General features: G+C 42.4%; 2 protein-coding genes across 4 annotated transcripts in view; one reads left to right on the plus strand and one right to left on the minus strand.

The window, feature by feature from the left end:
* Positions 1-7,639: 7,639 nt before the first annotated feature.
* Positions 7,640-13,758, plus strand: LOC138605967 (twist-related protein 2-like). The gene is made up of 2 exons (XM_069678429.1): positions 7,640-8,663; positions 12,853-13,758. The coding sequence occupies exon 1, from the start codon at positions 7,814-7,816 to the stop codon at positions 8,384-8,386; it is 573 nt and encodes a 190-aa protein (XP_069534530.1). The 5' UTR covers positions 7,640-7,813; the 3' UTR covers positions 8,387-8,663; positions 12,853-13,758.
* Positions 13,759-13,945: 187 nt separating this feature from the next.
* LOC138606096 (histone deacetylase 7-like) overlaps positions 13,946-17,146 on the minus strand; it is a 41,790-nt gene continuing 38,589 nt past the window's right edge. For all 3 annotated transcript variants that reach the window (XM_069678554.1, XM_069678553.1, XM_069678555.1), the window contains 2 exons: positions 16,435-16,582; positions 13,946-16,336 (listed from right to left, as the gene is read on the minus strand). In XM_069678554.1, the coding sequence (XP_069534655.1) occupies positions 16,294-16,336; positions 16,435-16,582 (191 nt within the window). In that variant the 3' untranslated portion in view covers positions 13,946-16,293. The remainder of the gene's footprint in view (positions 16,337-16,434; positions 16,583-17,146) is intronic.

Below are 17,146 nucleotides of genomic sequence, written 5' to 3' on the forward strand. Positions count from 1 at the left end.
CCCCCCCTCGGCCGCACACACGTACACCAAAACAATAAAGTGATTTATTCCAAATCTTTATTGGCAAAAATTAACCCCAATCAGCCTGTAGCTCTTTGTCGTTTTAAATTATAAAGGTTATCTTTAGTTATTATAATAAACACCCCTTTTAGTTACATTTAAATATGTGGAGGGAGGCATCTCTGCATGCATGTATGAATGTATGGCAAATATATCTGTGTGCATACATGTGTGTATGCATGGATGAATATATTTTAATAGCTGAACAGACTTTTGATTAAAAAATAAGTGCTTTTTAATGATTTAAACAACATGTGCAAATCTTATCTTGACAATCTCAGTGCAGACAAAGCCTCGCACACCCCCAGCAATCTTTGGCGCCCCCCTAAGGGGGGCCCGGACCCCAGGTTGGGAACCACTGATTCAGATGACTTCTCTAACTCTGCTGTCAGTGTGGTCTATGTTGGGTATTTGCAATATTTTTTTGTTTATCAAAGACAAAGGGGGAAGAAGTATTTGTGCTCTGGGGATTTTAATTAAGTGAAAATAGAACAATTAGCAACACAATGTATTAAAAGTGTTCAAAGGAAAATTACTTTTTTCAGCACTACAGTGTCACATTTACATTATTGTTATGGAGGATTACCACTGATTCATAAACAGCACTTTAACGTTGGTTAATGGGAGGCTACGTTGAACATTATACACTGTTGGGTACCTAAATCCATTGTAATGCGTCATATTCTATAACTTATTCACATGTATTTGAAGGTAAAATGATCCGTCTCAAAGTATACAGTAACTGGTATTTCCGTTATAAAATTATTGGAGTATAAAGTGTAATATTTCATGCAGCGGACCTAGTGATAGAAAGTAGCAAAGAATGGAAACGCTGAAGAGTACATGTACGTTAATACGTGAGTAAAAGTCCGGAGTTACTTCTCCCCGCTCAAAGTAGAACCGTGATTCACAGCTTGGACTTGCATGTGTGCGTGCTGACTAACAGATCCATTGTGAAATATGAACAATGGCATTAATAAAACAAAAAGTGAAGCATTTGATCTAAAAAAAGAAGCATCAGGAGGGAAGAAAAAGCTAAATGAAAAGCAAACATCTTGAATTGGTCGAGAACCAGATGGCCTCTTTGACATTAAGAAGCCGCTTTGGCATTTTAAGAAGGCCGTCCCAGAATGATTTCCGAGGAACTTCCGCAAAGCGTGGTACAAAGCCCACAGATATTTAAGCAATATCCATAGCAATTTACTGTTTTATTTACAAACTGAAACATATGTTTGCAGCCCCCCTCCCCTCCCGTCTCTCCTTATTACCGCACTGATTTACTGCTGCAGGATTTCTCCCACACTCCCTGCTTTTTCCTCTCCTTTCTTCCCCTGCATTTATCTGTCTTTATCATCTCCTCCCATCATGCAACAGTCAGTCAAACTCTCCCTCCGGCCCTACCTTTACACTCAGCTATTGTTGTTGTTCCTCCGCTGTCTCTTGTGTTTGTGTGTTGCGATGCCGTCTGTGCCTCTGGGACCACTGCAAGCTCGCATCTGAAACATCTTACAGAGACACATATTTGCTGTTTTAGAGCACAAAGGGATATGCCATGGCAGAGGCTGTTTGAAGTGGCTTCACAGGGGGAACCAGAACCAGAGCGAGGGATTTGAGCAACCATAAAGAAACGTTAGCGCAATGTAACTTTTGCTAAATGCATCTAATCTAATGGAAGACGGGATTGATTCAATGTGAAGGCGTAGCGCTTTGAAGCTCTGTTGATGTTTCTAATGCAATAGCTCAGTTGGAGGAGCGCAGCATTCCTCTCTACCTTGCAGACAGAGCTTCACTGTGACTTTGACAGGAGTGGATGCGTGATAGTGAATAATCCTGGAGATCTTAGGTTGACACTGCTTCCAGGAACAAGTATTTGAAGGTTGGAGACAGCAGGGTGTGACTTCCTAACAGGCGCCTTTACTGTGGATGTTACGTTCAAGTTGATTTGTGGTGTTGAGTTCTGAGCTGTATTCTGTGTTTCTTTACCCCATAAAATCAAAATAATTGGATATAGATCAGCCAATATACTTACAAGACAACACACAGGAAGGATCTTATCAACATTTACCTGCTAGAGATGCTGATTTTCTATCTATCCAGGGCCTTTTATCGCTTTAGTTTTAATATTCAAGTTATCCGGCCTCGTTCAGGTGCGCACATTTTGTTAATAGTTCTCCTTTAAGCAGCACTTTTCAGGCTCAGTAAACTCATTTCTAATGTTGAACATGATTTTTCAACCCACACATCCAGCTCTGATCCACTGACTCACTGGGTGTCTTTTTAGTGTTTACAAAGAAAGTGAACCTCACACACTGAACATCTGACTCAGCTGTGAAAATGACTTTCATGTGATGATTTGCTATAAATAGTGCACAATCACGTCAGTGTCTATCTGCTCGTCTGATTAAAGTCAGCGTTATTATTAAATGAAATAAGCTGCGTTTCCTCTCTTTTGATTGAAGTGTACAGGCCTAAAGAGGTGATCTGCTTTATCTCCATACACGTCGTCGTCCTGGTAACGCACATGCACATCATATGACCTGCTGTTTGCACATATGGACATGAACCTTTCATGCTCACACACAGACAAACATTATTAAATTCCTATGTTCCGTATTTTAATGTAAAACAATGGCAGACTTTATAATAAAACCTCTGTAAGGAGGCGTTATGTGTGACTAATGGCTTCATTAACTATTAACAAATAATTTCCTTTCATAAAAGTTTTAAGCCATTAAAGATAGAAACTTTTGAGTTGCCAGGTTGTGACTGATTGGAGCATACACTGACTCCTACAGCTGCAGTATTACCAATGGGAAGTGTTTTTCACAACCTGGCAACCCAGAATTTGTTCTTGTAAGTGGATTATGAAGCGTTTTATACAATAATAATGCTTTTTCAACCTTTTAGGAAGTGGTACTGAAGTTGATCTGTCTAAAATGCACGACGCCTAAATCTGCTATGAACCATCATGCACTGCTTCTTCCCTTTACGGCCCACAATCCACTCTCCATCCAGCCCAACCTGCCGCTCAGCACGCTCCGGCCCAACAGGCCGTATCTCCAGCTCAGCTGTGAGCTCCACTGGGACTGTTTGTAACGTGCCATGGACGAACAGCGCTTAAACACTGTAATCAGAGCCAGGGCAGGATATTGGCTAAATTACACATGAAAGCAGGGACATTTGAAGGAAGCTTGAGCACTAAATATTATGATAAATTACGCTCTAATACGAGAAGATAAGTCACAGCTAAACTAGAACAACACAGGCTTGCACGCAGCGGGGGAGGGGAGGGTTGTTACTGTGGCATTGCTCTTTTATATGTGAAAACGTGTACGTTAAAGGTTTCCACAAACATCTTTAAAAACACTCACTGCTATGCTGATGAAGTGGTTTAGCGTTATCACATGATCTTTATCAGTAGTAAGTTTTACCAAAGTGTTGATATTCAAATACTCATATTTTTCTCGAGCGCTTTAAGCCCCTGAAAACTTGGTTTCAAATCGAAAGGATTTCCTTGTAACTATAGGTGTTCATTACAGAACTGTAACAGAAACAATCAAAGCTGCTAAAGGTAAAAATCTGGCAAAAGGAAAACTAATTTTAAAGAATAAAACCTGTTACAACTTTGCCAGAAAATGTGTTCACATAAGATCATGTAAGATTGTCTGTGTAGCTTCATGAGTCATAGAAAGTAAGTTAGAATATTTTACAGGTTATAACAGGTATACATGTGGTTCTGTGTTTCTTTTTTTTGCTCAATCCTACAAGCTCAGCTTTCTGTTTAATGTCTTTCTGAATTGGATTTATCATTTGAAATCTGAGACTTAATATATCAGTTAAACACGCCTGGAAATATGCTCCCTTGCTGAAACTTAGATAAGAAGATTGATGCCACTTTCATGTTTTCGCAGTAAATCTGAAGCTAAAAACAGAAGCTAAATATCCTCGTCCTGTAGGATTTATCTTTAAACATTTTGATTTTTGAAACAACTTATTCAACTATGATAAAAAAAACATGTTTAAAAGTGTAAATCAGTGAGCTTTAGAGGTTTTCTTGAACAGATTTTCTACCTTTTGGCAGAGCCTGGCTAGCTATTTCCCCGTGTTTTCAGTCTTTGTGCTAAGCTAAGCTAACTAGCTTCTTGCTCCAGCTTCATACTTCACAGACATATGTAAAATTGGTATCAATCTTCTCGTCTAACTCTCAGCAAAAAAACGTGAAACAGCTCATTTCCCTATTCCTCTGGTTGATCTGGTCATCAACCAGAAAAGACGTACAAAGAAAGTGTTCGGTGAAACTTTAGTGTGAAACCTTTTTCCTAAAAGTCTAGACATTTACACGTTTGCACTAAATTTACTCATCATCCACACCTTTTCTTTTCTTTATTAGTGTGCAAGACACCCCCCCTCCCCTTATCACCACCATCCCCCACATACCATGCACCTTCACCCCTTCAGCCCCCCTCCCCCCCGCCCACCACCCCGCTCCACCCAGAACCCCTCTAAGTGGATACCCCACAGGAAGGGCTTCTCCAGGGGGGAAATGGGTCCCAGATGTCTGCCTTTGTGCCACTATAGGCTCCTCGGGAGGGATGGAGGAGCCGTGGACTGGTGGTGGGTATCTGGTAGTGGTGGTGGGGGGGTGTCATGGTGTAGTGTGCTGTGTGCAAACATCAATAAGGAGGGTGAAGGAACTCCAGGGGTGAAGGTGAGGAGGAATTTAATGATTGGTTCCTTTTGTCCAGCCAGCGCAAATTTCCAAACACATCATTTATGATTGGTCACACCGCCGCGCTCCTACCGGCTGACGACGTCACCGCCGCACTCCGACCTCTGTGTGTATGACGGTAATTGAATTGACTGCATTACGAACTTAAAGAAACTGTTTTCCTTTTCTTCCCCCTTGGAGAACTTCAAAAGTTTCAACATGCTCCTCCGTGCAGTATTTCAGTCAGGACCGAACCATATGTTGGAGAGACAGAAACAGACAATACACCGGCCCTCTTTGATATCCAAGCTCCCCCCCCCCGCGTGTGCGTATGTAAGCCAATACATATTGATATATATTGATATGTGTATGGTCTATTTTCAGCTCCAGAAAGGGTTAATAACGACCCCCGTGGAAATAAAACGAAGACGAGAGCGGGGCCTGAGTGTTTAGTGAAACATTATGTCAAGACTCTGACAAGGAAATGAAATGTGCAACATCAATCAGCCTATGAGGACAGAGATCAAACGAGCCTCCACACTCCTGCATCTGGTTCTGTTTGGACAGCCTCACTTTTTTCCCCCTTCTCCCTCTCCTTTCTTCTCCTTTTCTTTTCCCCTTTTCTTATTCTTCTCCCATTCTCTCCCTCTTTCCTCTTTTCTTCTTCTTTGCGCCACGACATTCCTGCAGGCCTACTCGCTTTGTTAGCTCATTTTTTCCATGATGGAGGCACGTAGCCACGCTTTCGCTAAAGGTAAGCGGCGAGATTAGCCTCTGTAACAATGACTTTCCTGTCCCTCCGCTGTCTCCACCGGAGCTCCAAATAAGCCCCAATTCAAATGCAAGTTAATCCTGGCATTGACTTGTTCTGTTATGTAAATACAACCTCGTATGATCCGCAGTCTCTGTCCATGGCCTAGCTTGGATGGCCAGATGACTTTTTTTTTTTCTTCTTCCAAGTTGATTGAACCCAACTGGGATCAAGCTACTTTCCGTTCAGCGTCCCTCTCTGAATGAAATGTAAACCAGCGCAATCACGAGGCTCATCAGAAATCTTCTGAACTGTTCTCTGCACAGACGCTCCTTCAAACGCCGCCGCAATCACACCCAAATTGTCGGCTAGAAGTTGTCAAGCAGCGTGTCAAGACTGATAGGAGGGTTAGTTACAACCGAAGACTCTTCTTGTCGCTGAATACGAGTCCCGTTTTAGCTTCTTCACGTTACATCTCTGGAAAGTTCTGGAAACATGAAAGATTCAAGTACTCTTGTTAAAAAAGAATGTTTGGAGGTGTTGAAATGTAAAGGCTACCATTAAGTATGCTGTCATCAAAAAGTACCAGATTTGTGCAGCTTAGAGCAGCGGAAAACTCCCCACAAGTCTCCTCTGCAGTGATCCGCACATGACTCACTCATGTCGTGACGCATGAAGGTATAAACAGACACAATGTTGGGAAACTGATCCGGATTCAAAGGTAGATTTACGCAACATTTAATCATTTGTTCAGACTGTACGGAAGTTGTACCTTTTGGATCGAAAAAACACGAGCCGGAAGCGCCGTCTTGTCATTTTTTCTCGTGGAGACCCCGTCTGCTGTGTCACGACTGCCAACGTGTAGAAAACGTGTTTAAGTGGCTGCAGACGCAGATGGGTTCACGGTGTGGAGGTGGAACATGTGTCTGCGCTGCCCCGAGGCCGTGGATGGCACAATTAGGTGCTCCCTCACCTCTGCAGACTGAGGTCACCGGGCCACTCAGGTCAGGGGTCATTCAGGGTCCTGTCTGTGCTCCTTTCTCGCCCCAGTATCCTTTGACAGCTGACGTCAGCAGTGATTTTAGCACTGTTTATACATTAAGCACTCTTCCAAATCAACCGATCAGGTGTCAGATGAGCGTCCTTAGAGGTTTAAGTAGTTCAGTGTACATCTGTGTTTATCGTACGTCAGAAAAAAAGGTCATCTTGTGAAATTCCTTCCAGTATTCGTGCTTGCACAACCTCACATTTTCTCCCAGATTTACTTAAAGCCGCTGCGGCCAAACAGATTTATGAAACATCCTTTTTTTGGTTTGCAGGACTTTATGGTCTGTCATGGCAAAATGTATAATTTATGTAATTTATAAACACAAATTCCACACCATAAAATACACAGTTTAATCTATAAATCCCCCTTTGGTCTTATAATCTGCAGTAGTTTCATTGACTCGGTCCACGTCGTGACCCCTGGTTTAACAGATTTGTTTTTACAGCGTCTGGTTATCAGCATGATAAAATCCACGGCAGACAAATGTTAGTGTGAACTCAAACTTGATCGCATGTGAGGGGAAAAACAAGACACTACATCAACACACATGATTTATATGTTGCTGAATTTGCTGTAGAAAAAAGCTTCAAGTCAGATGTTCGTAAAGATAGTTGATGATAAGTTTTCAATATAAAAGTTTGCACCAGTGACTGTCAGAAATAAAAGGTTTGGATCGATCTCTGTTCTAATAATGACTTGATGAAGGAGAGTGCAGACACAAGGGTGCATGCGGACTGACGCTCCAGCCCCAAATCTGGAACCCATAAAGCCTCAGACATCCCTGCAACATTAGACACAGCTCTTCTTATTGGCCGAGAGAGCCACTTACCCCCTTCCTCCACCGCCCGCCCTGCTAACGCAAACTTCCTGCTTCTCTGCCTGGCCCAGGCCGAACCACGCCCTCCGAAGTCCGCTGAGCCAAAGAGAACTGCCCGTAGGCCCCGGGTTGGAGTTTGGGTATAAAAGGAGGCGGAGGTGGACCTGCCTGTCAGATGGTTTGTTGTTGTTCTGTCTGCCAGGTTGAGAGGGGAATGTGAAAGTGAGAAGTTTAACAAGCTAACCAGGAAACAGGACCGCCAAGGAGACGTCCAATCCCATGGAGCTTCAGCAGACGTAACTTTGTTTGACCAAAGACAAGACTTTGGTAACACGAGGTTGTCAAGTACGTTCAGTTCGGTTGGGTCTTTATAAAGAGAATCACAGCCTGTTCGCAGTGGAGGTTAAAAGGTTGTTGGTGGACAGTACAATGAGAGAAGAGGTGTCCTGCACCAACTCCCCCGAAGGAGGTCTGGGGGCCAGCGAGGAGGAACTTGAAAGAGGATCGAAGAAGAGCCACCAACAAGGAAATCGAAAACGTTCGCCTTACCCCAAGAAGGACAGCCTCGCTCAGGCAGAGGAGAGCAGCACCGGCAGCCCCACCAGCCTGCTGCCAACCGGGCCGAAGAGGGTGAAGAAAAGCCCTACAACTGTTGTGTCGTTGGCCCCCACGCCGCTGGGACCCCGGCTGGACCAGCCGTTCGAAGACCTCCACTCCCAGCGTGTTATCGCCAACGTGCGGGAGCGTCAACGCACTCAGTCCCTGAACGACGCCTTCGCCTCGCTACGCAAGATCATCCCGACGCTACCTTCAGACAAGCTGAGCAAGATCCAGATCCTGAAGCTGGCCTCGCGCTACATCGACTTCCTGTACCAGGTGCTGCAGAGCGATGAGATGGATGCCAAGCTGGCCAGCTGCAACTACCTGGCCCACGAAAGACTGAGCTACGCATTCTCCGTGTGGAGGATGGAGGGAGCCTGGGCCATGTCGGCGAGCCACTAGGAACCCATCGAAACCTCTATCCTAAACCCTCTCGTGTCCACATCTCCACCCCACCGCCTCTGTTTGTCTTTGCACCCATTCCCTGACCCCTGAACCTCTGAATTCCTCCCTTTCATTCTGATCTTCACCTTTTACTCTCAGTCCTTTGCACACATTTGTGCTCCATGGTGGTTCACTCCATCTCTACACCCTGTTCCCCTCCGCTGTTTCCACTGCTCTCCCTTGTCTGTCCTCCAGTTAAGTCCAGAGCAACAAGACACCCCGCTGCAGCCCTCAGGTATGGATAAAATATATAAAACACACACTAACACAATTAGACGGTTGGGTTCTAATATATGCGTAAAAACATACAGGAATAATTCAAGCACAAACATGCACATGTGCACACACACTCCTGTATCCAGCATGCCATCAGCACATGGACATGTTTAATGTACCATGTTTTGCTTTTCATGTTTCAAAATAATCTCAAGAGGGTCACAGTAAATTATTTTTAGCCTTTAAAATAAAAGCAAAGATTAAATAAGAACAACACGATGTTCTTTTATTTAGTTAGTCTCAGTTAAACATGCAGCTCTTAAGACTCTCTGGAATCACAGATACGTTGAGACAACAAGTTGTTTCACACGTTAATTTAATTGTACATAAACAGACATATTTACAGATGAATAGTAGAATCTCAATAGAATTAAAAAGAATGACGATTACACATCCACACATGCTGATTGTTTACACACTGTAGTTTTTTTTAAACAATGATTTAAAAGAAAAAAGACATAAATAGTTCCTTAAGTATATAATGATACTGTGATATGTATTATATAGATTGTATTATAACAGCTGTGAAGGTAATCCCACCTGTTTTAATACAGCACAATCTTTATATATAATTCTGATTTTGTAATGTAACAACCTTATCTATGACCTTCAATACTTAATAGTTGCACATAATTATTATTGTAACTTTGTAAAGTTTAACATTAATTATTGGCTGATTTTTATCTGTTTTTTTGTCAACATAAAGCTGATCTTTAAAAAGAAAAGAACCTGCATGAGACAATTTAAAGTAATCACATGTTGGGTCTGGGCAGATTTTTTTTTGCCATTTTGGGCAACATTTTGGACCACATCTCTTCCTGTTAAACAAAAGCACATTTAAAAAATGATATATACAAATATTCCAAAAACAAACTAAACTTACACAGAATACAAAACTTTCTGACGTAAAATAATAAAACAAATTTGATAAAACAGAATTAGTTATTTAGAATTTAGATAGCAAAGCATTTAAAATATTGGTCAAAAGAAATGCCTATTAATTGAGTCCAAACACTCGAGCATATGATCAAATGTATCTGCCATTTCTAACACATCCGATAAAAATTCTAAAAACAGGAAAAAACTTTCTGTAATGTGTCAAAGTTTACATCATGGCCATAAGTAATAACATGAAAAATATTACGACTGATTTAAAAACTTTAATAAACATAACTTCATTTTCAGAAGGCAACCCTCATGTTGTTGCACTTTAATAACCAAGATGAGCTATCAGCACGTTATCATCAGCGTAATCTAAACTCTGCAGCGTTTGACAGACCTCTGATGTGTTTCAGACAAATGTTTTCCTCCACAATCTTCAGGATCCACTTCACAGGCTCTGTTTTTTTTTTTCAGTGGCTTTAACAGACACCAGATTCGTGCACAGGTACAGGATGAAAGGAGGAAAAGAAAGGGAGAGTGAAGAGAAATAAGCACAGGCACATCACTCTCTCTCTCTCTCTTGCTCTCTCTCTCTCTCTCTCTCCCCTGCAGCCTTGCCCTCTTTCCTCAGGATCTTGTATCGTGCAATCAGGCCCCGCCGGGGCCCAGACAAGCAGGAACCTTTAGATTGGAAACAGTTGTGAGGTATTAGGAAGGTGTGTGTACCAGGGTTAGGGTCAGGCACACGGGCCTGTGTGTGTCAGCGCATGTACATGTGTGTACTGGTGTGTGTATTTGTGTTTGGAGTGACTTTTAATTACCTGTGCAGCAGCAGCAGCAGCAGTGCACATGCATGTGTGTGTGTGTGTGTGTGTGTGTGTGCGAACAGGTCTGCACATAAGTAAACAGGAATACAAAGGCAGATGTTGTCTCAGTGATTTTATCTCTCCCTCCTCCTGGTTTAACTTTTATAAGACTTTCATTTTTGCGAAAAAGGCAGCCAGAGAGTCCTTCAAAATAAAATGACAACGTCTTAAATAAGCAGACTGAAATGTGACAAGTAGCAGAGATGATGCTGTGATGTCGGCTGGAGTAAATACACACTTTTCAACAGCTTGACGACAGGTCAAGGTAAACACATTTCAAACAGACGCACACACTTTCACAGATCTTTGTGTCGACACATTGTAAGCATTACAAGCACAGAGTTACACGTTATTTATTCCCTGTGCACGAATCAGCACATCACAAATGAGATCACATGTGCTACTACACAGACTACATAAGACACATGTGCATTACACTGTCCAGACACACAACACACACACACATGCAGCCTCCGGCCATGTGCACACTGCAGGTGTTCTCTCTGCGTTATAATTAAACCTCCAGTGGCGTCTGCAGCAGTCGGTGCTGCAGATGGAACGCCGAGGCCCCCTTGCACGTGGAGCGGAGTGTCCTTGAACGCAGCGCGGTGGTTATTACCTACCACTTTGCCTGCTCTGCCTGTTATCATGTGCTCTGCAGGGGCCGCCACAGAAAGTGCTAGAAAAATTCAAGGCCTGAAACGGACCTGAATGACTCATTTTAGGAGAGAGATGAGGTCAGAACGAAGTCTGAGGAACTTCAAAGACAGTGTGTGCATGCAAGTGTGTGTGCGTGTAATTTAAAACAGTGTGTATGCATGCATTAAATGACATCACTCATATAGATAAATACCCAGAGGTTCAAGTATCAAGGATGTCCAAATATAAGTTACAGCGACTATCCTGCATCCACGTCTTCGCTCGGTTAGATGTTGTGTTAAGACTAGGATTTTATTTTGTAATATTTTTAAAGTAATTTTAATTGATATATTGGATTGCAGTAAATTGGGTATTCCTGTTATTTTGTCCACCCAACATAGTTTCCTCTGAGAAAAGAGCAAGATAATCAGTTTAATACATAAAAAGTCTCCCTAATATTTTGTTCTGTCAAAGCAGACATATTTCTTTTTAGAGTATGACCACGTACAAACATGAATGTCCAGCAGACACTTGTGTGCATTTCGATGACCATGATTTCAGGCAGTGTGGTTGTCTGGCTCAGGTTGAGACTTTCAAAATAAGAGGATTGTTCTGTTTGAGCTGGAAAAAAACAAATACTCTCCCTTCTGTTTATATTATAATCAAAAAGCTTGTCACTGCTCTTTCCTCTGCCGGAACCCCTGGCTCTGCTGCGTCTCCGTATGTGTGTGTGTGTGTGTGTTTTATAATTTGCGCTGACCAGCTGTTGGATGCTCTTCTGTGCATATCAAATCTCTGGCTCTCACTGCGCGCTGATCTGAGACCAGATGTAAAATCCTCTGCGGCTCATCTGCGTTTTTTAAAAGCCAGGTCCAGAAGTTGTGGCTTCTGATCGTCATCTTTATTTTTAGAGGGCCAAACTGTGAAGTGAGCACAGGTGGGAGGATAGTGTGTGTGTGTGTGTTTCATGTGTGACTGTTGCATGCGTATGTGCTTATGCATGCAAATGTAAGTGTGTTGGCCTTGCTCAGGCAGCTGCAGGAATAGAGAGCTGTGGAGGAATTATTTCTGGTTTGACACGTAGGCAACAAAACGCCACATAACTGCATCAGGATCTGTCAAACACTAATGCACATACAGTTCATAGAAGCAGAAAGAAAAATCATTCTCAAACTGTTTTTGTAGTGTAAAATAAAAAGAAATGATCCCCACTAAAAAGACAAAAGCACCCTATCTTCAACAACTGTTAAAGTTAGGCCTTCTGAATCCACTGCAGGACTGGCGGACTCCGCCACTACCAACAACAACCTCCTCCTTTACACATAAATAATACTGAATGTGGATACAATCAATGCTTTTGCAGAACATATGCCAACCACAAGAAGAACCAAAAATAGGGTCTGATTTTGTGAGAAATGATTTTTCTGAACTTTAAAAAGGCAGAGCAGAGTTACATGATGGTTTGACACACAGACTTGTTCTCTCTGTGTGTTTTTCTTAAAGCATCAAAAGGCAGACTGTAATTAAGGAGAACAGATACACTCCAGATGAAATGTTTGCTTGTTACACGAGAGGAGAAGTTAAGCAGCTGTAGGGATTTTTCCACTGAACAGAATTGTTTTTTGTTTGTTTGTAGACACATTTTATAACCTCAACAGAGTTTTAGTTGTACTTTGCACAGATGTGCCACTGCTTCAGTACAACACACCACTGTGGATCTTCTAATCTAAACTCATGTCCTCTCTCTGTGTTTCTCTGCAGAAAACGACAAATGGAAAATTCTCTGCCCTCAAAGAAGAAATGTGTTCCCGCCTCACAAGATAATCCCCCCTTTTTCTTCATCTTAAACTTTTTTCTCTCTCTCTCCGGACACTGAGACGTATTCTTACAGCTCGACTCTAACACACATCGCCTCACTTGGTGAGGAGACACGACAGTCGAGCGCTGAACATTTTGAATGACGAGAACAAAACAAACAAACAGCTGGCCTGCGTTGACAATGAAACAAAATGGCTGCTGGTAGGAGTGCCTTTGGGTACCACCGTGATAACCATCATCCACCCGACTCTTCTCCTCGGGGGTGACTCACTGCCAGACAGACATTACGATGACTGATGATAATGGCACTGCGATGGTTAGAGGGCGGTCACAGCCAATGAATGTTTACAGCTAAAATGCTAATAAGCTAATCGCTCCGGCTCTCAAAGGCCCGTCTTGTGGGAAAAAGAGGAGCAGGAGGAATCTGGCGCAGATCTCCACTTTGTTGTGCTGTAGTAACTGGATCGCTTTCTGTGTATTTTGGGGGTTTTAAAGTGTATCTGTTTGTGAATTTGGTGTATGCACACTGTAACTCTGCTCATGCGTTGTACTCTGCTTCATACTAAGAAATGTCCACGGGAAAATGTCTTAAAACCACTGATAACTTCTTCATTTTCACTTCAGTTTGTGTTATTAGTGAGCGCTGCAGAAAGATGGATTTTAAAATGCAAGAAAATCTGATTAATGTACTATTTTCAAAAAGCTTAAATATCTTTGCAAACTTGCAGTGAGCAGTCGTAGTAGTCTCGTTACTGTTGGATGATGTTTCCTTTGTGCTGTGTGCATTTGCTTTTGATAATCTTTATCGTGTCAGCGCCTGTGGACAATAAAACTTTTCTCGATGCTGTACATGAGTGCAATATTTTTGATAATCCAAGCAAAACGTACAATAACATAATTTAGAAAATGAGGTAAATTACCTCAAATAAAATGATACAAGATTCACAAAGTTTAAATAAGAATGGCTTTAGAGATAAATAAATGATCTCATTCAACTGTCATCATTTACTTTTATTAAGGATTTTTGTTAGGGAACAAAAATAGTAGAAAAGACAAACACAGACAAAAAAAGAAAGAAGTCATTATTTACACTGTACAGAACAAAACCAGTCAGTTATGATAAAACTGGACTTTTCCTGCAGATTGAATAAGATCCAGTTTGTTTAAGGCTACCTTCACAGGTTGGTCAGCATCATACTTAAAGGCACACGGGCGGGTCTTTTGGTCTCGACACATGGTTCATTTTTGAGGTCGAATACAAAAATAAGTCATTTGCATGAATTAAGACAAAAGGTAAAACGTTAGATATGTCAGGTCATGAATTCTGTCGTAAAGCTCAGTAAAGCTTCACCTCCCTGAAGGATTGTCGTAAGTGATGTGGAGCTCAAACCGCTCCACGCTCTCTCGCCATCATTCATTTTTCACATTTTCATCACGTCAAAGATTTGAGAGGTTTTCAGTTGCAAACACAAAATGCAACGTAAAGAAAGAAAGAAACAAAAAGAAGGCAAACATACTGTGTTTAAGAAAACAACAACATAGCACCGTAGAGATCGTGTTAGACATGCAGAGAGCACTTCAAAGACACAGAGTCGTGTAGGTTTTTTCTTTAACAAATAAATGTGTTTATATATCCGTCCTGTGCTTTTGGTGCTTTTCAACTGTTTGGTTAAAATAAGAAGTCTTTGAAGTTCTTTAAGCCATGCCAGTCCAGGAAGGCACATTGTTCTTATAAACTTTGGTTGCGCTTAACCTGTGTCCAATTGCACTGTGTGGATATTCAGCGATCACAGTATTACTCTCCTCTCTGAATGCTTAAATGTCCGAGTTTGGTCCGGGGAGCCAAACGTCCCAGGCACTGGCGGTAAACGGAGCGCTGCTGCGTCAATGACGTACGAAGGACACATCGGTTCGTCCTTCTTATAAAAAACAAACAATAAAATACATTTATAAAATACAGCAGGAATGCTCATCCACAGGTAGAAACACAGGTCCACTTTACAAACATTATTAACGTTCAGACTTTAAGACCCGAATCCTTCTGATCCTCTCATCCTGAGGGCACTGTGAGTGCGTGATTGTCACCGAGTCTTTGGATGAGAATCATTTGTTAAAAATAAATCTCCTGACAGAGAGGAGGTGATCTGCGTTATCTCGTATACAATCATTTTTGAGTGGTCACGCTGCACTGAAGCATCATGGGAGATTTGTGTCTTTGCTGACGTGTAAAGAGTCTCTGTCAGGAACCTTTAGGAGTGATTGCTTTCCCCCCTGATACTGATACACACACGATTAGAGGTATTAGCTCTTCGCTGTGACTGATGCCACTGATACGAACTACAGTATGTCTAAATATTTAAGATGCACTCCATCAAAGGCTGCTGAGTCTGCTTTTATCTGCCGGGGAGCGATAATAATAACTGCAGCGATCTGCAGCCTTGCTGCATGTGCTCGCCCGACAGGCCAAGAAAGAAAAAAGAAGATTTAAGAAAATATGTGGACATAAGGAACAATATGAAACATATGTATCTCAGACTTCACTGGAGCTTCACTCTTAAAGAAAAAAAACCTCCTGCTGACATCCACAAAAAAGTGTGCCGTAGGTCAAACGAATGAATAATCGAATAAACGAAAAATACAAGCAAACGAGATGTTTGACTGTCAACATGGCCGACGTGGCTCCATCTAATCCGGTTCACATTACAGAACGGTGCAGTGCAAGACGATCAGAGTTACTGATCTGTTCCTTCATTGGATCTTCGTCACATGCAGACAAATGACATCATCATAACGGGACGCGTCTTTAGCGCAGAGGATATATCTGCTCTCCTTCAGGGATGACTCCTTCCTTTATAAGTGATTGGCTCCAGTAAGCCAAAATGACCTTTGACCCCGCACTCAAGGCCATATCAGTCCTAGCAGTGTCCCTCAGGTCTTGTGGGAGTAATTTACAAGGTGAATGATTGAAGTCGCAGAGCTGCGCTTTGTCAAGTGTGAGTATATGCTACATCCTGGGGTTAGCTCCCGATGCTACAAGAAAGTAAAAATCCTTCATTTAATCTGCCGTCTATTGTCTTTCTTCTTCACTTGTTTCAGTTCAAAGGTCAGCGTCTCCTGCAGGAAGAGCCCGTAGAGGTGTCACGAGAATATGTGTGTTCCTCAGTGTGTGTTTGAATCAGAGTGGTCAGACTGCAGCCAGTAGTGATGCAGGTGGAGGGTTTTTGTGAGGTGATGAATACAGTGGTCAAACAGAGGACATCTGCTTCCAGTGATGGTCCAAAGGCATAGCTTTCTGTGTGTATCTCTCTCTCTCTCTCTGTGTGTGTGTGTGTTCGGTGATTCCACTGAGACTTGGTTGAAGGCAGCTGTCAGGTGGTTCTTTCTTCAAAGAGAATCTCTGTTCTCTGTCAGTTTTTCTGGCTGTTTCCTAATAAATCAAGAGAAAGAAAAGGATTTGATGAAAAATAGAGTGCACAATTGTCATGAGGCTTCATCAGAAGATATTTTCAGTGACGTCCTCCTTACTTGTCCGGGGAGACAGCTCCCATCGAGAGCGAGGCGAGGGCGCTGACGGCCTCGCTGTCCGAGTCTCGTCTCTGTCGTCGTCTCTGCGCCTGCAGGTAGGACAGATCCACCGTGGCGGCCGAGTCCTTCACACTCTGCCAGTACTCACCTGCGAGGAAGCGAGAAGATGAAAAGGAGGGAGAGGAGGAAGAAGGGAGAAAGAAGGAAAGATTAATGGCTTCAGTTGTTTTCATCCTGATGTTTCCTTGAGGGAAAGCGCCTGCACTGCATTATTAAAAAGCAGGACTGTGTGTTTGATCCAGCAGTTGTAGCTGTTTGATCTGAATGTAAGCATTGACAGTGATATAAACAGCCGGAGGTCTAAATATCCGTGTTGATAATTTCAGCAGCGTAAACCTAAATTCAGTCTGTCCTCTCAGGGTCTCTGGGTCCTGTGTCACACAGTGGAAGTCAAACCAATCAGTGTTTGCAAATATGTTCGTCTATGAGCGTGTGTGTTCTGGCTGTGTTTGCAACTCACATATATTTCACCCCCGGCCTAAATTATGAGCTTAACATTCTTGTGGCTTTGCAAATATTTTTAATTAATCTAATTTGGTTGGGATAACATTTGTGTGCAATCAGGAGGGGATGTTGCGAAGGTCGTGTGCCAGAGAAGTGTTTGAAGATAATTGGAGCCAGGGCGGCAGTGTGCGTGTGTGTGTGTGAGTCT

This window comes from Semicossyphus pulcher, unplaced genomic scaffold, assembly GCF_022749685.1.
Source record: "Semicossyphus pulcher isolate SPU_LCO1_2020_fin unplaced genomic scaffold, fSemPul1.0.p SCAF_3, whole genome shotgun sequence".
Taxonomy (NCBI): Eukaryota; Metazoa; Chordata; class Actinopteri; order Labriformes; family Labridae; genus Semicossyphus; species Semicossyphus pulcher.